This window comes from Balaenoptera borealis (genome assembly GCF_965194805.1).
Source record: "Balaenoptera borealis genome assembly, chromosome: 7".
Classification (NCBI taxonomy): domain Eukaryota; kingdom Metazoa; phylum Chordata; class Mammalia; order Artiodactyla; family Balaenopteridae; genus Balaenoptera; species Balaenoptera borealis.
Window position 1 is genome coordinate 91,568,771 of NC_138864.1, and position 24,243 is coordinate 91,593,013.

The 24,243-nt window shown below is 35.3% G+C and overlaps 1 protein-coding gene across 4 annotated transcripts in view; it reads right to left on the reverse strand.

The window, feature by feature from the left end:
• Positions 1-24,243, reverse strand: part of IMMP2L (inner mitochondrial membrane peptidase subunit 2) — a 629,217-nt gene that overhangs the window by 82,908 nt on the left and 522,066 nt on the right. Inside the window, exon 5 of one of the 4 annotated variants that reach the window (XM_082400164.1) lies at positions 3,514-3,535. The exons of the other annotated variants lie outside the window; for them this stretch is intronic. Coding sequence (XP_082256290.1) covers positions 3,532-3,535 — 4 coding nt within the window. The 3' untranslated portion in view covers positions 3,514-3,531. Of the gene's footprint in view, positions 1-3,513; positions 3,536-24,243 lie in introns of those variants that run through there. 4 annotated transcript variants of the gene reach the window in all.

Consider the following 24,243-nt stretch of genomic DNA (forward strand, 5'->3'; position numbering starts at 1 on the left):
GATACCTCACCAAAGAAAATATAAAGATGGCCAATAAGTACATGAAGAGCTACTCAATATGATATGTCATTAAGGAACTGCAAGTTAACACAATCAGATACACATCTAACGGAATAGCTAAAATCCAAAACACTGACAACACCTAACACTAGCAAGGATGTAGATCAATAGGAACTCTCATTATTGTTGGTGGGAATGAAAAATGATACAGTAACTTTGGAAGATAACTTGGCAGTTCCTCACTAAACTCAGCATACTCTTACAGTACAATCCAGCAATCGCTCTATTTGGTATTTATCCCCAAAAGTTGAAAAGTTACACCTACGCAAAAACTGTACAGGGATGTTTATAGCAGCTTTGTTCGTAATTGCCAAAGCTTGGAAGCAACCAAAATGTCCTTCAATAGACAAATGGATAAATAAACTGTGGTACACCCAGAAAATGGAATATTGGCGCTAAAAAGAACTGAGCTATTGTGACCACCTAGAGGGGTGGGATAAGAAGGGTGGGAAATGCAAGAGGGGGGATATATGGGGATATATGTATATGTATAGCTGATTCACTTTGTTATAAAGCAGAAACTAACACACCATTGTAAAGCAATTATGCTCCAATAAAGATGTAAAAAAAAAAAAACTGTGCTATCATCTTATGAAAATACATGGCAGAATCTTAAATACATATTACTAAATGAAAGAAGGCAATGTGAGAAGGCTACCTACTGTATGATTCCAACTATACAACATCCTGAAAAAAAGCAAAACAATGGAGACAGTAAAAATATCAGTGGTCCCAGGGACTGGGAGCAAGGGGGAAGAAGGGAGGGATAATCAGGTGGAGCATAGAGCATTTTTAGGGCAGTGAAACTCTTTTGTATGATACTGTCATGGAAGATATAGGCCATTATATATCTGGCAAAACCCATAGAATGTACAACCCACAGAAAGAAATCTAATGTAAACTATGAACTTTAATTAATAACAATACAACAGTATTGACTCATCAATTTTAACAAATGTACCATGTTAATAAGATGTTAATAATAGGGGAATTTGTGTGTGTGGGTGGAGGGTAATGGATATAAAGGAACTCTGTACTTTCTGTTTCATTTTTATGTCAATCTAAAACTCCTCTAAAAATTAAGTCTACCGAATTAAAATGATTATATATATGGTAATATAAGTTAAAAGACAATACAATGTAAACTCTAATAAGTTGAGTGGTAAGGATTATAACTCATAAGAAAATTTAGAGGTAGAAATCATTTCCAATAAGGCTGATCAGGAAGAAATTCAAGGAGCAGAAATACGAGCTGTTCTCTGATATATGGGTGGTATTTAGATAAGAAAAGAACTCACTAATAATTAATTATTAACATGCAATCTGCCTGATACAAAATTAAATTACATTTCTCTCAACATGGCTCCAATATGCTTTGAAGTCATTTATAAGATGTTATTTTGATAGATGCGAATTATTTTATGTTGCCACACTACTACTATTTTTCATCAATAGGAAGTTGTTCAATCTTGATATAGCAATTTGTATTACATTAAAAAAGTGATTAAGAGAGTAACATTTTTTTCATGAGGTTACACAAAATTATATACATAGTCTTCAGTCTAGTTACATACTTCCTCTCTTGCAAAGAGCAGCCATGTCATCCACATAATCTAACTAGCCTATTATTTTACATATTAATTCCTATTCATTAGATTTACTGTGCATTATCAAGTAAGTATACGTATTAGTAAGAAATGTTGACTGCCAAAGTTGATCTTCCCCAGGAGAAGACAGGGGAAAAGTATGGGTATTTACCAAGAGAGTGCAACCTTCCACAAAGCTTAGCAAAATTCTCAGTAAATATGTTTTCTCATGAAATATATTGAATAAAAGAGTGAATTAAATCTTTACCCAGATTTCTAAATTTGGCCTTGACTAGGTGCTCCAGGGCAGTGCTGAACAACAGTTCAAGAGAAGTTGGACAGTACAGTGTCGAACAGAAGAGTGTGAACATACTTTTACTAATCTTAAAAGGGACGTGTTTATTCTTTTGCCACTAAGTATGATGTTACGTGTTGATTTTTTTCATAGACTCTCTTTGAAATCTAGGCCGTAGGATTTCCCTTCTGTTCATAGTTCGATGATAGTTTTCATTATGAATGGGTATTGAATTTTATCAAACACTTTACCTGCATCTATTGAGATGCTTATACATTTCTTCTTTTTTAGTTTATTAACTTGGTAGATTACATTGCGCTGTTTTAATGTTACACCAACTTTGCATTCCTGGAATAAACCCTACTCAGTCATAATATATTAACCTTTTTATATATTATGGATTTAATTCGCTAAAATTTTGTTAAGGATTTTTACACTTGCGTTTATGAAGGATATTGGTCTTATTTTTTTATCTTACAACTTCCTTTTCATCTCCAGATGTGCACTAAAAGAAATGTTTAAAGAAATTCTTCAGGTAGAAGAAAAATAACACTAGATGGAAATGTGGATAAATACAGAAGAATGAAAAGTACCAGAAATAAAAATCCTAGCAGAAATTGGCAAGCTGATTCTAATATTTACACAGATGTGCAAAGGATTTAGAACAGTCAAAACATTTTTTAAAAAGCCTAAGCTGACCAACTTACATTACCTGATATTAAGATTTCTTGCAAAATCATTTTAATAAAGGCAGTGTGCTAGTAGCATAAAGATTAATGGAAAAAATGGTGCAGAAATAGACCATCGTTTATATGATCAATTTTTTTCTTTTTTCAAAGGTGCCAGGGTAATTAAATAGGGAAAAGATAATCTTTTTCAACAAATAGTACTAAAACAATTGGGTATACATATGGAAAAGAAAAAACATGACCTTTATTTTAACTATATGCAAAAATTATCTCAAAATGAATCATAGACTTAAATGAAAAACCTAATACAATAACACTTTTAGTAGAAAACATAAGAGAAAATTTTTGTCACATTATGTTAGGTAAATATTTATTAGATAGAACACCAAATGTATGAACCATAAAAGAAACAACTGGCTAACTGTACTTTGTTAAAATTAAAAATTTCATCCTTTGTCAATAAAAAATTAAATAAAATATTAAAACTGGTAGAAAATAATTGCAAGACATATAGCTGACAAAGACTTGTATCCAGAAAATAAAAAGAGCTCTTACAATTCAGTAGCAAGGAGACAAAAAAAAAAAAAGAATTTTAAAAATGGTTAAAAGATTTGAATGGATGCTTCAGCAAAGAAGCTATGCAAATGAAAAATATATCAAAAGATGGTTAAAATCTTTAGTCATTAGGGAAATGCAAAATAAAACCACAGTGGGATAATACCAAACACATACTAGAATGACTAAAATTTCAAGTGTTGGCAAGGATAGAGAGCAAGCTGAATTCTCATGCATTGCTGGTGGGAATGCAAAATGGTACAGCCACTTTGCACAACATTTAACAATTTCTTATAAACTTACATGTACAGTTATTGTTAGATTCAGCAATTGCAATCCTAGATATTTACCTGTAGGAAATTAAAACAGATGTCAATACAAAATGTGTATGCTAATATTTACAGCAGTGTTATTTATAATAGTCCCAAACTGGAAATAACTAAATGCCCATCAACAGGTTAACGGATAAACAAATTATGGTATATCCATATAATGGAATACTACCCAGCAATAAAATGAAACAAATTCCTGATGGAAGCCACAATAGAGATAATTCTCAAAAAGTATTATGTTAAGTCAAAGAAGTCAAACATATGAAGTTCATATGAAAAGCTAGAAAAGGCAAAACTAGAGTCAGATAAAAGTACATCAGCAGTTGCCCAGGGCCAGGGTGACAGGGAGAGAGTAACTTCAAAGTGGCACAGGGGGATTTTTGGGGTGATTGGAATGTTTTTTATCTTGATTTTGTTACAACTTATTGAACTGTATATTTAAAACTGGTGAATTTTATTGTAGGTAAGTTACATTTCAATAAAGATTATTAAAATTGGAGGGAAAATGAATGCTCAATTCAGCAATACCATATTCAGCTTGTACTCGGCACAAGGCAGTACACAGAAGCTGAAGGACAAAGATGTATTAAGGCACAATTCTTGCTCTGCTAGGAATTCATAGCTCAGTGGCAAATACAGATATGCACACAACCAAATATAATACAACTATGGTAAGTCCAGTAATAAAGGCATAAACAGAATTTTGTAGGCACAGAGTAGAGTGATTAATCCTACAAGATTCAGAGAAATCTTGACAAAAAGATGAGAGCTATGTTGGGCCTTAAGAGATGATTAGGATTTTAACAGATAATGTTTCCTAACCATTCAGAAGGTATTACACGGTCATTTTCCTATATATTTACCTATCTATCCATCCATCCATCCATCCATCCATCCATCCATTCACCTATTCCCTCATCTTTCAATTATCTATCACTGTATTTAGATAAACATTAATATGTTAATATGTGCTCTTTAGCTAAAAAGGTTCACACATGATATTTGTTCACTAACTATTTTATCCCTGAAATGGAGAAAATTAAATCTTCAGATTTAGATAAAATTAGGGTGACCAACTATCCTGGTTCCTCAGGACTGAAGGCATTCCTGGGATTTGGGACTTTGAGTGCTAAAACTGGAAGAGTTCCAGACAAACAGGGAAGACTTGGTCATCCCAGATATATCAACAAGGCAATTAAAGTGACAGATACAAAATTTATGAGTACATCAATCTCTATATGACTGGTTACTGAACTCTCATTTGATATGACCTTATAAAACATTATTCCAAACTTTAAGTATACTTAGATTGTAGGGGATTTTTAGAGTTAACTCAATATGTTCTCTAGATATTATCAAATGTTCCAAATAATGGTCTGTTTTTCACTAGCTAGAACAGATAGAAAATGTGTTTAATTTATAGATCTCATTTAAAATTTTTTCTAATGATTCTGTAACAAAAAGGAGGAAAAGGAGAAAGGAGGGAGGTAGAAAAAACCCACTTGTAGACAAAATCGTGTATTGCAGAATAGTAATACTCTAGACTTAGTCTGTATCATAAGAATTTATTATCTTGTGCTTTATGTCTAATAATATCCGTGGAACAGCTAGAATAAATGTAGGCTCTATAACACTGTGTATTTGCTTTATCTTGGCTTCAGAATTATCTTTGCTAAATCTGATCCAAAGAGAAACTTATCTACTTCAAAGTGTAACCTTGAGTAATAACAGGTTAATGAACATAGTGGCAGACCCACACTCCAGAACCCACATCAGAACCTAATGCTTAGTGGGAGCTGAGTAAATACTGTTGAATGAAAACAGAGCAGACAGATTGTTAATTAAAGTGTATTGAACGACACACAGGAAAACTCCATGTATAACCAAACTGTACTTCCAGCACAGATCCTCAACAGTTATATGTATTTTTTACCATTTTATTAGTAAAGTCAATAATAAAATGTTAAAGGAAACTAGAGAACATTAAGAAATCCAATATTCCTTTGAGAGGATCAAATAAAGTCCTTCATCAAAAAGGCATCAGCGGAGACCTTCAAGATGGCGGAGGAGTAAGACGTGGTGATCATCTTCCTCCCCACAAATACTTCAGAAATACATCTACATGTGGAACAACTCCTACAGAACAACTACTAAATGCTGGCAGAAGACCTCAGACTTCCCAAAAGGTAAGAAACCCCCCACGTACCTGGCTAGGGAAAAAGAAAAAAGGAAAAACAGAGACAAAAGAATAGGGATAGGACCTGCACCCTGGGGAGGGAGCTGTGAAGGAGGAAAACTTTCCACACATTAGGAAGTCCTAGGGTTCTGTCTGTCCGTTTTTTGGGGGGTTTTTTTAGTATAGTTTTTAGCTCTTGTTATAATTGGTGGCTTTCATTTTTGGTTTGGTTGCTCTCTTCCTTCTTTCTTCCCTTTTTTTTAATTTTTAATAATTAAAAAAAAATTTTTAATCTTTATTTTATTTATTTACTTATTTTTTTCTCCCTTTTCTTCTGAGCCGTGTGGCTGACAGGGTCTTGCTGCTCTGGCCGGGTGTCAGGCCTGTGCCGCTGAGGTGGGAGAGCCGAGTTCAGGACACTGGTCCACCAGAGACCAGCAGAGCGGCTCCAGGTAATATCAAATGGCAAAAGCTCTCCCGGAGATCTCCATCTCAATGCTAAGACCCAGCTCCACTCAACGACCAGCAAGAGACAGTGCTGGACACCCCATGCCAAACAACTAGCAAGACAGGAACACAACCCCACCCATTAGCAGAGAGGCTGCCTAAAATCACAATAAGGTCACAGACACCCCAAAACACACAACCAGGCATGGTCCTGCCCACCAGAAAGACAGGAACCAGCCTCATCCACCAGAACACAGGCAACAGTCCCCTCCGCCAGGAAGCCTAAACAACCCACTGAACCAACATTAGCCACTGCGGGCAGACACCAAAAACAACGGGAACTACAAACTTGTAGCCTGGGAAAAGGAGACCCCAAACACAGTAAGTTAAGCAAAATGAAAAGACAGAGAAACACAAAGCAGATGAAGGAGGAAGGTAAAAACCCAAAAGACAAAACAAATGAAGAAGAAATACGCAGTCTACATGAAAAAGAATTCAGAATAATGAGAGTAAAGATGATCCAAAATCTTGGAAATAGAAAGGAGAAAATACAAGAAAAGTTTAACAAGGGCCTAGAGGAACTAAAGAGCAAACAAACAGTGATGAACAACACAATAAATGAAATTAAAAATTCTCTAGAAGGAAACGATAGCAGAATAACTGAGGCAGAAGAATGGATAAGTGACCTGGAACATAAAACAGTGGAAATAACTACTGCAGAGCAGAAGAAAAAGAATGAAAAGAACTGAAGACAGTCTCAGAGACCTCTGGGACAACATTAAATGTCCGAACATTCGAATTATAGGGGTCCCAGAAGAAGAGAAAAAGAAAGGGACTGAGAAAATATTTGAAGAGATTATAGTTGAAAACTTCCCTAATATGGGGAAGGAAATAATCAAGTCCAGAAAGCACAGAGAGTGCCACACAGGATAAATCCAAGGAGAAACACACAAAGACACATACTAATCAAACTATCAAAAATTAAATACAAAGAAAAAACGTTAAAAGCAGCAAGGGAAAAACAACAAAGAACACACAAGGGACTCCCCATAAGGTTAACAGCTGACCTTTCAGCAGAAACTCTGCAAGCCAGAAGGGAGTGGCAGGACATATTTAAAGTGATGAAAGGGAAAAACCTACAACCAAGATTACTCTACCCAGCAAGGATCTCATTCAGATTCGATGGAGACATTAAAACCTTTACAGACAAGAAAAGGCTAAGAGAATTCAGCACCACCAAACCAGCTTTACAACAAATGCTAAAGGAACTTCTCTAGGCAGGAAATGCAAGAGACGGAAAAGACCTACAATAACAAGCCCAAAACAATTAAGAAAATGGTAATAGGAACATACATATCGATAACTACATTAAATGTAAATGGATTAAATGCTCCAACCAAAAGACAGAGATTGGCTGAATGGATACAAAAACAATACCTGTATATATGCTGTCTACAGGAGACCCAGTTCAGACCTAGGGACACATACAGACTGAAAGGGAGGGGATGGAAAAATATATTCCATGCAAATGGAAATCAAAAGAAAGCTGGAGTAGCAATACTCATATCAGATAAAATAGACTTTAAAACAAAGACTATTACAAGAGATGAAGAAGGACACTACATAATGATCAAGGGATCAATCCAAGAAGAAGATATAACAATTGTAAATATTTATGCACCCAACATAGGAGCACCTCTATACATAAGGCAAATACTAACAGCCATATAAGGGGAAATCGACAGTAACACAATCATAGTAGGGGACTTGAACACCCCACTTTCACCAATGGACAGATCATCCAAAATGAAAATAAATAAGGAAACACAAGCTTTAAATGATACATTAAACAAGATGGACTTAATTGATATTTATAGGACATTCCATCCAAAAACAACGGAAGACACATTCTTCTCAAGTGCTCATGGATCATTCTCCAGGAGAGATCATACCTTGGGTCACAAATCAAGCCTTGGTAAATTTAAGAAAACTGAAATCATATCAAGTGTCTTTACCAACCACAACACTATAAGATTAGATATCAAATATGGGAAAAAATCTGTAAAAAATGCAGACAGGGAGGCTAAACAATACACTACTAAATAACCAAGAGATCACTGAAGAAATCAAACAGGAAATCACAAATACCTAGAAATAAATGACAATGAAAACACGATGACCATAGGGAGGGTGGGAGGGAGGGAGACGCAAGAGGGAAGAGATATAGGGATATATGTATATGTATAGCTGATTCACTTTGTTATAAAGCAGAAGTTAACACACCATTACAAAGCAGTTATACTCCAATAAAGATGTTTAAAAAAAAAAAAAAAACTATGATGACCCAAAACCTATGGGATGCAGCAAATGCAGTTCTAAGAGGGATGTTTATAGCAGTACAATCCTACCTCAGGAAACAAGAAACATCTCAAATAAATAAACTAACCTTACACCTAAAGCAATTAGAGAAAGAAGAACAAAAAACCCCCAAAGTAAGCAGAAGGAAAGAGATCATAAAAATCAAATCAGAAATAAATGAAAAAGAAATGAAACAATAGCAAAGATCAATAAAACTAAAAGCTGGTTCTTTGAGAAGATAAACAAAATTGATAAACAATTAGCCAGATTCATGAAAAGAAAAAAAAAAAGGAGAAGGCTCAAATGAAGAGAATTAGAAATGAAAAAGGAGAAGTAACAACTGGCACTGCAGAAATACAAAGGATCATGAGAGATTACTACAAGCAACTATATGCCAATAAAATGGACAACCTGAAAGAAATGGACAGATTCTTAGAAAAGCACAACCTTCTGAGACGGAACCAGGAAGAAATAGAAAATATAAACAGACCAATCATAAGCACGGAAATTGAGACTGTGATTAACAATCTTCCAACAAGCAAAAGCCCAGGACCAGATGGCTTCACAGGTGAATTCTATCAAACATTTAGAGAAGAGCTAACACCTATCTTTCTCAAACTCTTCCAAAATATAGCAGAGGAAGGAACACTCCCAAACTCATTCTATGGGGCCATCATCACTCTGAAATCAAAACCAGACAAAGATGTCACAAAGAAAGAAAACTACCGGCCAATATCACCGATGAACATAGATGCAAAAATCCTCAACAAAATACTAGCAAACAGAATCCAACAGCACATTGAAAGGATCATACAGCATGATCAAGTGGGGTGTATCCCAGGAATGCAAGGATTCTTCAATATATGCAAATCAAACAACATGATACACCATATTCACAAATTGAAGGAGAAAAACCATATGATCATCTCAATAGATGCAGAAAAAGCTTTTGACAAAATTCAACACCCATTTATGATAAAAACCCTCTAGAAAGCAGGCATAGAGGGAACTTACCTCAACACAGTAAAGGCCATATATGACAAACCCACAGCCAACATCATTCTCAAGGGTGAAATACTGAAACCATCTCCTCTAAGATCAGGAACAAGACACGGTTATCCAGTTCACCATTATTATTCAACATAGTTTTGGAAGTTTCAGCCACAGCAATCAGAGAAGAAAAAGAAATAAAAGGAATCCAAATCGGAAAAGAAGAAGTAAAACTGTCACTGTTTGCAGATGACATGATACTATACACAGAGAATCCTAAAGATGCTACCAGAAAACTACTAGAGCTAATCAATGAATTTGGTAAAGTAGCAGGATACAAAATTAATGCACAGAAATCTCTTGCATTCCTATACACTAATGATGAAAAATCTGAAAGAGAAATTATGGAAACACTCCCATTTACTATTGCAACAAAAAGAATAAAATACCTAGGAATAAACCTGCAGACAAAAGACCTGTATGCAGAAAACTATTAAGACAGTGATGAAAGAAATTAAAGATGATACCAACAGATGGAGAGATATACCATGTTCTTGGATTGGAAGAATCAACATTGTGAAAATTACTATACTACCAAAAGCAATCTACAGATTCAATGATATCACTATCAAACTACTAATGGCATTTTTCACAGAACTAGAACAAAAAATTTCACAATTTGTATGGGAACACAAAAGACCCCGAATAGCCAAAGCAATCTTGAGAAAGAAAAATGAAGCTGGAGGAATCAGGCTCCCAGAGTTCAGACTATACTACAAAGCTACAGTAATCAAGACAATATGGTACTGGCACCAAAAAAGAAGTATATATCAATTGAACAGGATAGAAAGCCCAGAGATAAACCCACACTTATATGGTCACCTTATTTTTGATAAAGGAGGCAAGAATATACAATGGAGAAAAGACAGCCTCTTCAGTAAGTCGTGCTGGGAAAACTGGACAGCTACATGTAAAAGAATGAAATTAGAACACTCCCTGACACACACAAAAATAAACTCAAAATGGATTAAAGATCTAAATGTAAGGCCAGACACTATAAAACTCTTAGAGGAAAACATAGGTAGAGCACTCTATGACATAAATCACAGCAAGAACCTTTTTGACCCACTTCCTAGAGAAATGGAAATAAAAACAAAAATAAACAAATGGGACCTAGTGAAACTTAAAAGCTTTTGCACAGCAAAAGAAACCATAAACAAGACGAAAAGACAACTCTCAGAACGGGAGAAAATATTTGCAAATGAAGCAACTGACAAAGGATTAATCTCCAAAATATACAAGCAGCTCATGCAGCTCAATATCAAAAAAACAAACAACCCAATCCAAAAATGGGCAGTAGACCTAAATAGACATTTCACCAAAGAAGATATACAGATTGCCAACAAACACATGAAAGAATGCTCAACATCACTAATCATTAGAGAATGCAAATGAGAAGTATAATGAGGTATCACCTCACACCAGTCAGAATGGTCATCATCAAAAAATCTACAAACAATAAATGCTGGAGAGCGTGTATAGAAAAGGGTACCTTCTTGCACCGTTGGTGGGAATGTAAATTGATACAGCCACTATGGAGAACAGTTTGGAGGTTCCTTAAAAAACTAAAAATAGAACTACCATACGACCCAGCAATCCCATTACTGGGCATATACCCTGAGAAAACCATAATTCAAAATGAGTCATGTACCACAATGTTCACTGCAGCTCTATTTACAATAGCCAGGACATGGAAGCAACCTAAGTTTCCATCAACAGATGAATGCATAAAGAAGATGTGGCACATATATACAATGGAATATTACTCAGCCTTAAAAAGAAACACGAAATTGAGTTATTTGTAGTGAGGTGGATAGACATAGAGACTGTCATACAGAGTGAAGTCAGTCAGAAAGAGAAAAACAAATACCGTATGCTAACACATATATATGGAATCTAAGAAAAAAAAAAAACTTCAGAGGAACCTAGGGGCAGGACAGGAATAAAGACGCAGACATAAAGAATGGACTTGAGGACACGGGGAAAGGGAAGGGGAAGCTGGGACGAAGTGAGAGAGTGTCATGGACATATATACACTACCAAATGTAAAAAAGATAGCTAGTGGGAAGTAGCCACATAGCACAGGGAGATCTGCTCGGTGCTTTGTGACCACCGCGAGGGGTGGGATAGGGAGGGTGTGAGGGAGACGCAAGAGGGAGGAGATATGGGGTATATGTATATGTATATGTATAGCTGCTTCACTTTATTATAAAGCAGAAACTAACACACCATTGTAAAGCAATTATACTCCAATAAAGACGTTAAGAAAAAAAAAAAAAAGGCATTAGCTTCTCCAAGTGTACAAAAGTTGATATTTTACTAGAACTACTACTACTTGTTTATTCTGTATCTTTTGCATCACTTAGACCAATAATGCTAGTTGATGCCTAAAATTGGAAAGACAAGGACAAGAATAAAAAGGTATCATCAGTTAACCCTGTTCAGATCTTCTCACATAAACGGCTGGTGTTGAGTAAACTGAAGTGAAAAAGCTAAATAACATTTTCTAAAGCAAGCAAGGAACAGAAGAGACACACAACTCGAAACAAAAATATGGAGTATTGTGTATTAGTAGTTAGCCATAAATGCTTTCGAAGATGGGGTTGCTTAGTTAAAATGAGACCTTGAACCCTGGACACTCAAATTACTAACTGTTTGCAGCTACAGAAATATTGGACACCATCATTTTATGTAACAATAAGGAATTACTAGGTTGGTTTTTTTTTCCCCCTCAAAAAATTTTTTTCCCTGGAGAAACCCTTATCTCTATTCCTTAACATAGTAGTTCTTCTCCTAAACGTAGTCACCTGACATTGACAGGGCTGGTCATTCCACATATCATACTCTTATAACATTCCATGTTTGATATTGGGCAAGTTACTTCTCTGGGCCTCAGTTTGCTCATCTGTAAAATGGAAATGAAAACAGCACTTACCTCATGAGGTTATTGTAAGGATTAGATGAGCTAATGAACGTAAAGTGCTTAAAGGAGAGCCTAGCACATAGGAAGGTCTGTAAATTTTAGTCCTATTGTTCTTACTACTTTTCATTGTTATTTACTCCTATTATTCCCTCTTTCATATCAATCTAAACCAAAAATATGGAATTTTAGAACTAGAAAAACCTTAGAGAGGACACAAGAAACCCAAATCTCTAGATCTAGCTCCTGCTGTTTATAATGCTATTTCCTTTAAGCTCAAGATTTACATTTTCTAGAAAGCCTTCTCCTGCATAAACCAGCCCCCTTAAGGACAGTCAGAAAACACTGTGAATTAAATTCTGGGCCCACCTTTACCAAGGACAGCCAGTGAGCCCCAGGTAAATCACCTTCCGTTTGGTGGCTTCAGCTTACTCATCCCTAAAGTGTTTGCACTTGAGAATTGCTAAGGTCCCTTTTAGTGCTAATATTCTGATTCAGTAAATCCCTTAGTGTTCTTTAATGTATTTATATGACATGATAAATTTGACATTTTGACACTTTAGAATTTATCTCTACATACTTAAGTAGATTTTAAGCATCAAGATCCTCTAGGGCAGGATCTTTATGCTTCTTTTCCTTTCTCTCCACAGCACTTTGGTCATTCAGAAATTAGATGATTAGCCAAAAAATGTCCAGGGCGTGAAAAATAAAGGATTGATACAGCCATCAGTAGTTCCAGAAGCAATCTAGAATTTTACTGATGTTACACTTATCTTTTACTAATACTACTACTTATCAAAAAGCTGTTCAATTCTATCATAGAAAAGGGCATTTTTAAGGGTAATATACCCAGTTATACAGTATATTAAGGGTATTTTGCAAACCAGATAACTTTATTGTTTCTGTAGTTTTGGATAGGTGAGTAAGGGGCTTAATGTGTTCAAAATCAGTAGCCACATATTTTCCTAATGCATACATTAAGATTATAAACTTCTCCCTAATATCATAAGAAATCACCATGTGGGAGTTTTGCCAATAAAAGGAAACATTTTTGTCTATTAATATTTTCAGTGATATAGTATTTTGCAACAGAATAAATATGCATAGGAACTAAACGTCAAGAACCAATAATAAGCAGTCGTAACTGCTGAGTAAATCCCTTGCTCTTCGTTAGTAACACTGTTGTGTAAGCTCACTCAGACTGAAAATGAATCTTTTTACAAGGAAAAATTTAATTAACATTTTGTCATCATTACACTGTTTTGTTGTAAGGTGATTTACCTCATCAAGCTGTTAGGTGCTTATATACTTAAAAGGCTAAGATGACCTTAAACTACCGTATCTAGTATAGAACATTAATCTTAAGAATTAAGTGCTCAAATTTGTACAGGTCTAAAGGATTTCAAGTCAGCTGTAAACACACAGTCTTTCTCAAGTAGAGGTTTCTAAAAAATCTGGAATGCAACCAGTAAGATACATTGTAAAGTCAGAGAAGAAACAGAGGAAAAGTAGGCATAGTTCAGGAGAATCGCAAGGTGTAATTGAGGCCAAAAGCAGAAGTCATTAATTTCACAACTATGCCTTGGATGGTTTTAAAGCCACTTCAGATACATTACTAGGATATCATTTTCTATTTCAGGAGGAGGAATATCAAACCGAGGCAGCTTTGTAGTAAATGAATCCTACAGCTGTATTTTGTGAAAAGGGGTCATTTTAATTTCAGGGTCTTTATTACCCAGTAAGGTAACTGACTGAACTGTGAAATAACATTTACAATGTAAATAAACTCAGTTGTCTTCAAAGCAGGTAGTTATTATTCAAGTATTTACTTTTTGGGTTCTCTCATGTATCAAGATTTACATAATAGAATCTTGGCCTTTTCAATATTAGACAGAAAGTAAACTTTACAAAAGCAACTTAAGGTACTTAATTGTGTATAATTTAAAATAATAAGGGGGGTAATGAAAAAAGACTAATCATTTGCAGACAATACAGAAAATGAGATACAGAGGTATTCAAGTTCACGTATCTATTTCCAGACGACAGTTTAAAATGCACTGTATATTATTAAGAAGTGAAAAGGTTGTGTTGACATGCTCTCCCTACCTAAAGTCTGTGGGCAAAAAAATCTATCACAGAAAAACTCCCATAGGTCAGCATGAGATTATTAACAAACTGGTACATCAACCACACCATAGTTATCAAGTATTGCAATGAAAAACCCTAATTTGAAGTTAAAATATTTTCTCATGATCAGCAGTAGGTATTCGCACCATATCCTAAGTTAAGAGACTAGCTTGTGTCCATCCAAAAGGACTTACAAAATTTTAAAGGCAAAAAAAGAGAGTAAGGATCCAAAGATCCTTATTTTTATAAAATCTAAGTGGATTATTCAGAATTCCTTGGTGGTAAAAATGGAAAGGTAGCAGTAGATTAGTAGATAGTGATCTGGAAGAGCAACAGAAAGAGAGTTAATGCACAGCGCTGTCTGGTTTAATTATTTTTGAGAATTTTATCTTCATCAATAACTAAAAGTAAAAGGGAAGGAGGGGAAGGGAAGGAGTGAAAGTCATTCTCTTTTTCACCCTGCTAAAGCCATCTGCTGGTTGGAAACAGACACGGTAGGTTCAAAGACCCTAACCTAGGTTAGCAAGCTTACCAAATACAACTATGATCCCGAATGGTGTGCACCAAGCAGTCGCAATGACCTAGGCACCAGCATTTAACTAAAATGGTGAGATAAAGAGTTCTAGCTTGTTCAGTAAAATGAGTGCTTGGGCATACAACTACACTGCTTCTAGCACTCAGTGGAAATACAATGAACAGTAAAAAGGGTATACTGGTTCTTCAGTATGTACATAAGAGAGTACCATTTCTAATACTTTTCTGGAGTCAATGCTTTATCTGAAATAAGTTGAAATGAAGTACAGTTTAAAATCAAAGGTTATCATTCTCATAGATCATGCTATTAATAGAAAACAAGTTTAAAACTCTGGGGAACAGCATATTGGTAAATTTCTCATAGTATAGGTAATAGTTAAGGTCAACCTTGGGAATTATAACTCACTAACTGAAATAAGGCTTCTACTCATGACCTAATATAAATAAGAAGGTAATAGAAATACATTTCTAAGCCTTGGAATTCAGGGAATTGTTTTCTTTTCCATCTCAGATTTAAAATATTTGGGCAACAGGTGTCATTTCCTTTTGAATGTAATTTCTATTCCGAATTCTGGTAACCGCAATATACAGAATAGGAGAGTATGCAATTAGTAACATGAAGATAATTTTGATCTCATATCTTTCATCATTAGTTTTTTTATATATGAGGTCACTGCATCTGTTTCAACCATGAATTCAGTATTTCATTTTAAATTTGGAAAACATAAAATCTCAAATTAGAAAGCTCAAGTTTCAGAATTTATTTATTGACTCACTTTTTCATATGTCAACTGGGATGAAAAAATATAGTGGAGTATTCCACTTCAGGAAATATTCCACTTCAGGAAAATAAAAATTTTCAAAACAGCTGATCTATTTTTTAATAAAAACAGAATATACTTCTCTAAACATATCATAAGCAAATCTACTAACCTTTATGATTAACATAAATATTATACTTATGGCACTTTAAGGAAGGTAGGTTTAGATCCTATGTTTGGCAATGCTCAATAGAAGGCAGGTGTTACCTGCACAGTAAAACATTATATTTAGCATCAAGTATACTGAGCCCAATTCAAAGAAATTTATGTAAGTTCAGGTCAGTGAGCTCTCCTCTTTGTATCCCCTATTTATTTAATGCCTGTATAATCAAGTATAAACATGGTAATGATTTTTTAAAATAGCAACAAAAACTATCAAGTTTCACTGCATTAATCCAAAGTTCACAAAACTACGGAAGTCAGGAAATCATTCCAGCTGCTCTGCTGCTCGCTTAATCATGTGCAAATGTCACCTAAAGAATGTCTTTCCATTTCTCCATGTATGCTACCAGCTACCATTCCACACCAACAATCTATCAGCCCAGTTCTATACGCCGAGGCCCACCTATAAAAGGATACGGTCGTCACACTAGATGGTTATTTCCAACAATGAGAATTTAAGCCAAATTCCCTAAAATGATTTATTTGAAGAGAATTTGATACTTCCATTAAGTAACTAAACTCCTTACATAGTTACGGGAGTTACCAACAACATTTCACAAACTGGGAAATGTCAGTATACATAAAGTGATAACAACAGTGGCATTGAAAACTTAATTCAAACAACTTGAGTTTTCATTCTTTACTGAAGCCAACGACCAGTTTAGGGGACTTTCCTCCCAAGTTTAAAGAAATGTATCACATTAAACGATTATAGCAAAGAGTATTTAATCAGATTTACCTAACATTGGATTATACATCCTGGCATATCTTTTAATTTGAAACTTTTTCTTCCTTTATTTAAAAAAATCTATTACTGCTCCCAGGTTTTCAGGACATATTCTTCAAGAACGACACATAACAAAGATGTGTAAGACTTTAACTACAGCAGTAAAGCACTGTATGATAAATCAAGTTTTAGTTACATCAGAAAATATCATAAATTAATACTGATGGCATTATTTGGCTCAAATATTGCACTGAAGGGAAATATTCAAATTGCTCACTTTAGCACTCATTCAATTACAAATGTATAATGTCATCATGTAATTCTGGTTGTTCTGAATTATGATTCACAACTAGTATTTTGGTATGATAAATATTCCAGAAGATAATCCTGCTTAGGGGTTAGTAGCTAATTCTGATGGCCATGTACCACCTAAGGAAACTTCAATTATTTTTTTCCTGAGGCTCATAAATTTTTGATATCCTTTTATTGGAGAAATATCTAAGTGCCTACAAGGTAAAGTATACTAAGCTAAGCTGGGTTGTGGTAAAAAAAAAATAAGCTTATTTTTTTAAAAAGCCTTGAAATCCACTGAATTTGTTTTGAAAATGAGTAATAAATATGTTTAAATTAAAAGTGTAAGCACATACTTATGTTTTCTTAAAATGTGTCTTTGTGGCATTTCATTTCTATCTTCTTCGCTAGAAACATCCAACTCTAGCAAAAGGCATCAATGGCCTCAACTGCCAGATACAGCATCTTTTTCAGCCTACATTCTTTTAACCTCTCCGGGGTATGTGGCAAAGTTAAACTCTCGTTGAAACTCTATCTTCCCTTGACTTCCAAGATACCATTTTCCTGAATTGCTTCATTCTCAGTCAACATTTCTGATTGTTCTTTTTTCACCAGTCACTTAAATGTTGCTAGATCCCAGCGCCACATACTTGAGAATCTCCTTTCCTCATTCTATCTGTCCTCTCTTAATGGGATTTTATGTACTCCCATGGCTTCGACCACCATCTCTATATATGTGAATTCTGATCTGTTCTCAGCCCAGGTCTTTCATATGATTTTCCAGTCCATACATCCTACTGGAGCATGGACATGTGGATATCCCATGCATAATTACAGAGAGATAAGGCCTATTTTAGTTAACGTTAAAAGCATAGATTCTGGAGCCAGAATGCCTGAGTTGGAATCCCAGGTCCACTAGGTGTACAAACCTAAGCAAGCCATTAATCCCTCTGTGCCTCAGTTTCCTTATCAGTGAAAAAGAGATAATAATAATAATTTACCTTATAGGGCTGCTGTAAGACTAAAATGAACTTAGAATGGAGCCTGTCATATAATAAGGGCTAAATAAAGCATTTGTTAAATAAAATAATTAATACTATAATTTAAGATTCTTAAAATATTCCCAATAATTCTCTATGTACACTTGTATCTGTAAAACCACCTGTCTTGATTTTTAATATGGCCATCATATATAACACTTAGATATTTTATCTCCTGTAAAGGTCAACCTATTGATAATATCTAAGCTTGAGGCACTTGGGAAAACAATAAACTCAAGCAGGCAGATAGATGCTGGCAAGAGTCATGTGGTCCCTGGGTAGGCAAAAAGAAACAGGGAGGTAGAGCAGGCCAGGTAAGAGAATGATCTATTTAATACTCTGACAAGGATCTTAGTGATGACCAAGACGCCCTGAACAGCATGGTTTGCCCTGCTACAACAGACAGCTAACATCTAAAGTGGGATTTCAGGGTTTGAAAGAAGCTTACAAATCTCAACTTTCCTCTATTCCCTCTAATCCATGATAACCTTATTTCTTCCCATGCACTGGTTTTCCAAGGCTAGGAAAATTAATAAAGAAATGAAAGATGGCTATAAGTTTCGAATGGGGTCCACATCTTGTTCACTATACCCCAGCACCTAGCAGAGTGCCTGGCATATAACTGGAGTTTAATGAATATATCTTGAATCAAAGAGTAAAAGTCAAAAGTGAATAGGCAAAAGAAGTTAAATTCCTAGTTCTATAGCTGATTCTACTGACTATACTTTCTTCTGAAACAATCACATGCCATAGTCCTATTCCACCTCACCCCATCCACACACATTCCTATAATTCTTTATTTTTTAAGATTTATTTATTATTTATTTACTTATTTTATTTATTTTTGGCTGTGTTGGGTCTTAGTTGCAGCACGCGGGATCTTTTGTTGTGGCGCGCAGGCTTCTCTCTAGTTGTGGCATGCGGGTTTTCTCTCTATGGTTGTGGTACGCGGGCTCCAGGGCGCATGGGCTCTGTAGTTTGCGGAACGCAGGCTCTCTAGTTGAGGCATGCAAGCTCAGTTGTTGTGGCGTGCGGGCTTAGTTGTCCCATGGCATGTGGTATCTTATTTCCCTGACCAGGGATCGAACCCGTGTCCACTGCCTTGTAAGGCGGATTCTTTACCACTGGACCACCAAGGAAGTCCCTCCTGTAATTCTTAATGGGAGCTGTGGTAAGCGCCAAGGGCATTCTATCATATCCTCCTTTAATTGTCAAAAGATGGTTTCTTAAAGGTCTCTCGAATTAAACACACACAACAAGGTGATTTTTAAAAAGCTGTGAGAAATTGACAAAAAGTATTAATATAGTACAGTAATGTGGAATTATAATTAACTCAACCAAGAAGCCTAGAATTTCATGGTTACTTAATGTCTCACCTTCTTGTTCCTCCTCCCCCCAACATTAACATCTTAACAGTTTATTTATACAGTACCCCAAAATGCCTGTAGGAAATACATGAACATTAAAGGACATACAAATTCAATGTCTGCCAGTTCAGTCTTGCAGAACTTTATATTCTCCATCTTAGTTGAATTTGAGATTCTTCTTTAGGTAGAAATTAATTCCTTTATAAATGTTATGGGTTAAAAATTAGGTTTTTAAAAACAGAGAACAAACAGAACAGTAAAGAGCAGTGTTTCAATGCCAGAATATGCTAGTATTATTGTGTGATATAGTAGTTTTTAGTCTAAAACAAATATTTGTATCTATGGCCTTTTCATGCCATCTTTGCAGAGGCATAATGAAAAAGTCTTAGTTAATATGTACTAGACAAGAAAGTTGCATAGAAGGAAATGTTTGAATTGTTAAATATGAGACAAAAAACAGTTGTGGACAGGAATATTAAATAGAGATCATTACCTTCAAATATGAGAGAATGACTAATAATTTGTCAGCTGTTTTGTCAGTGAAGGGATTTGATAGGGATGTGTAAGAAAGTTCATAGTCCAAGAGGTAGTGAGCCTTTAACAAAATAAATAAAACGCTGAGGCATTCACCAAGTTGATTCTTGTCATTTCAGTATCAATCAAAAGATGTTATGTCAAGCAATTGTGTTCCCTGAACCATTTTTAGTAGAGTGAACCTACTGTTCCCTAGATGCCTTCCGATCTATTTGGAAGTTTCCTCACCATCATCATTAAAAGCAACATTACCATCTCGTCTTTACACAGCATAGGATCGAAAGAATGGATAAAATTAAATCAACAATGCCTTTGACTTCTACAGACTTAGAATCTAATATTGTAGTCTTGGATATTATGAACAAACTAGATCAACCATTTGTCAGTCTATTAATGTCTTATTTCTTAACTATTCAAAATTGATTGATGAGTGACAGAACAATAATAAATTTAGATAGACAACACAGATGCAAGAAGGAACGACTAACAAACAAAAACTTAACAAATGATCAAATCTGATACTTTTTTGTACCATCAGCAAGTTAAGGGGTGTGTGTGTGTGTGTGTGTGTGTGTGTGTGTGTTACATAAACTAATGAATGATGATCATTTTAAAGGTTACCTATGTGGACAGTTGATTATTGAAAACTCAGGTTGCTATCTGATTATGATTTATTTATATTTACTTATAATTTATTTATGATCTACCCTGATTCAAGGCAGCTTACAGAGATGTGAATAATATAATGAGAAAAATAATTTAAAAATGAGAAAAATAAGGTAGAATATAAACAGAAAAGTAGTAAGGAGATAATAGTGTGATGAACATACAAATTTCTGTAATGAAACCCTGCTAGAAGAAATTGCTAAAAGCAACTCACAAACTTCATTCTTTGCTTCCAGACACAAAGATCACAGGAGCTATAGTAAAGCAAAACCTGATTCTCTGTAGAAGCACAACTATTTGGACGAGGAGAGAGACAAGATGGCAGAGTAGAAGGACCTTGAGCTCACCTCCTCTCATGAGCACACCAAAATCACAACTAGTTGCTGGACAGCCATTGATTAAAAAAAAAACGGGAACCTAGAAGCACAAGTATTTGGCTTGCTCGTTAACCTACTCAGCCAAATCAACAAGAGTCAGCCTTGATCTTTCTTTTCCCCTCTCTTTCCAGATTTTTCCATTAGTAAACCCTGTAGGCTTTATTGCCAAAATATATTCTCAACATATGATCACTCTTCTCCATCTCCAATGCTGCCACCCTAGTCCAACATACTACCCTCTCTTATCTAGATTATTCAAAAGACCTACTTTCTGGTCTCCTTACAACTTATTCTCCACATAGTAGCCAGGAGGGTCATTTATAAAACACAAATCAAGTCTTGTCACTCCTCTCTATACAACTATCCATGGCTTCCTAATGTACTTTCAATGAATTCCAGCTCTTTCCCATGACCTTTGTGATCTGTACCTCGACTTCCTCTTAGAACACTTCTCCTGTGACTCTGCCCCTGGCCCACCATGCTCCAGCAAATTCTTTCTATTTTTCAGTATATGCCACACTCATTTCTGCTTCAGAACCTTTGCACTTACCCAGAACACTCAGTCTTTGAACCTCAGTGTGAGTAACATTTTGCCAGAACTCATTTGAAATATCCCCTCCTTAATGAAACCTTGACTAGAAACCCAAATAAATGTGTGTATGTACACACTCACACCCATACAGTCATATAACCCAGTTTTATTTTCCTTATAACATTTCCTAATGAAATCATCTTATTAATTTCCTTGGCTGTTGTCTGTCTCTCCGCCCCCAAATAAAATGTATGCTTCATGTCAGGAGAGAACCTGTCAGCCCCATAATATGGAATCATGCTCAATACAACAAAAATTCCAGATACTGGGACAAAAACTTCTCCACAATAAATAGAATTTCCCTAAAATAGAGGCCAACATTTATACAACAGCATATATAATTCAGTAAGGTAGCTGTATAGGAGAGTGAACACCAGTGCATTTAATCCCTGCATTCAGCTCCCTGTGGTGTGACGTAATCAATGAGTAGGTCTTAAGAGTATCTAGAAGGATCTGTGAACTGTATACCCCCCCCCAAAAAAAACTTCTGTTTCTCTCAGCCAAGACTCTGAAAGGAGCAGCAATGAGTTTCAGAGGCTGCTTGCTTACCAGACATGAAAAGTAGCTCCTCTAATCAGCCAGGGAATGGCAGAGATGGTGCAGTAATAATTAGTCACACTAGTGGAAATTCAGAAAAAAATCTAATTTAACTTCCATTCCTAGTTGAACCAAAGGACTGACAAATATATTTCTTAGAAGGTAATTTGGGGAAAATTTCCAGCCAAGATGACACTGTGATTTACTATTCAAGGCCATGCCTGTGTGACAAACACAAAGCCACAAAAGGTAAATATGTGAAGAAAAACTTAGAAATTTCTTCATTTAAAAAATAATCTCAGCACAAGTCAACCCTCTTAACCCTTCCACCTATACAAACATTTTTACCACCAAAAATAATAAGCTACACAGCTTAAATGTAAACGGTGCCCCTTTTGAATTGTCTAACACAGCTTCCACGAACAGAAACATCAAGTAGTCAAAGAGCCTCAGGCTCTACACTACTGGCCTCCAAACTCAGAAGCATGTAAAGCTGGGACTTACAGACTGCAAGACCCAGGAGACTGGCTAGAGGCAAATGCAAATTATTTGCAAAATAATTTGCAAAAATAGTGGTGGTTGTATAGCAGACAGGATAATGCCCCCCGCCCCCAAAGATATCCATGTCCTAATCCCTGGAACCTGTGAAAATGTGACATTTCTGGGCAAACACTTACTATGTTGCACATAGAATTAAAATTGCTAATCAGATGACGTTAAAACAGGGAGACTATTCTGGATTACCAGTCAGCCCAATATAATCATCTAGGGTCCTTAAAAGTAAAAGCAGAAGGCAGAAGAAGAGTCAGGGTCAGAGTGATGTGACGTAAAAAAGACTCATCAGGCTTTGAAGATGAAAGGGGGCCACGAGCCAAAAATGCAGGCAGCCTCCTAAGACTAGAAAAGGCAAGGAAACAAATTCTACTCTAGAGCCTACAGAGGAATGCAGCCTTACAGACATCTGGTTTTTAGCCCAATGAAACACATGTCAGACTTCTGATCTACAGAACTGTAAAATAATAAATCTGTGCTGTTTTAAGCTACTAAGTTTGTGGTAATTTGTTATAGCAGCAATAGGAAAATAATACAGATTTTAATTAAAACCTCCCACATGAGATAAGAACACAGTCAAAAATTCCAAAATACATTTAAAAAAATAAAGAAGGAAAGCAAATAAAATAAAATGTGGGATATTCATCAGAAAAAATAATAATATAATCTAAAATGATTTGAACATAAGAATAGCTTTAAAACTCAAAAAGATAAAAGGATTTAAGTCCATAAAATAGAACATAAAAAGTTTAAAACAGATAGAAATTAATCAACACCAAGTATGTATGAAAGAACCAATTAGAAATTTGGGGATGAAAATATATAGTTACTGAAATAAAAAAATAGATTGAATAACCTGTAAATTTACTGTAGTCAAAGAGAGATTTAGTAATTACTAATTCCAAAGAGTATTGAGCAGAGACTCAAAATGCATCCCAGGAAGATAATGCAATAAGAAATATAACAGAGTACTTAAGGGACATGGAGGAGAGATTGGGAAGCTCCAACATACATCCAGTAGAAGTTATAGAAGAAGACAAAGTGAGAGATATAGAGAAAACTAGGAAAGAAGGTGGATAAGAAGTTTCCAGAACTGAAAAAAGTTGTGTGGTAAACTATACACTGAAGACCAAACAAGAAAACAAAAAATAAATCAACCTGTAAAACCACCACAGGGAAACTGTAGTAAACCAAGATAAAGAGAAAAGCTTAAATGCTACCAGAAAGAAATGACTGTCTATAGTAGGGAACAATTAGACTGGTAGCAGATTTCTCATTAGCAACATTACAGAAGACTACTAAGTATTATCTTAAACATGTTGAAGGAAATAGAACTCAATTCTGCCTAAACTATTAATCAAGAATGAGCCAACCTATCCCCATAAATATGTACTGTAATTCTTTGTATATAAAAAAAAATTACTGTAAAGTTTAACTTTACTCTAAAA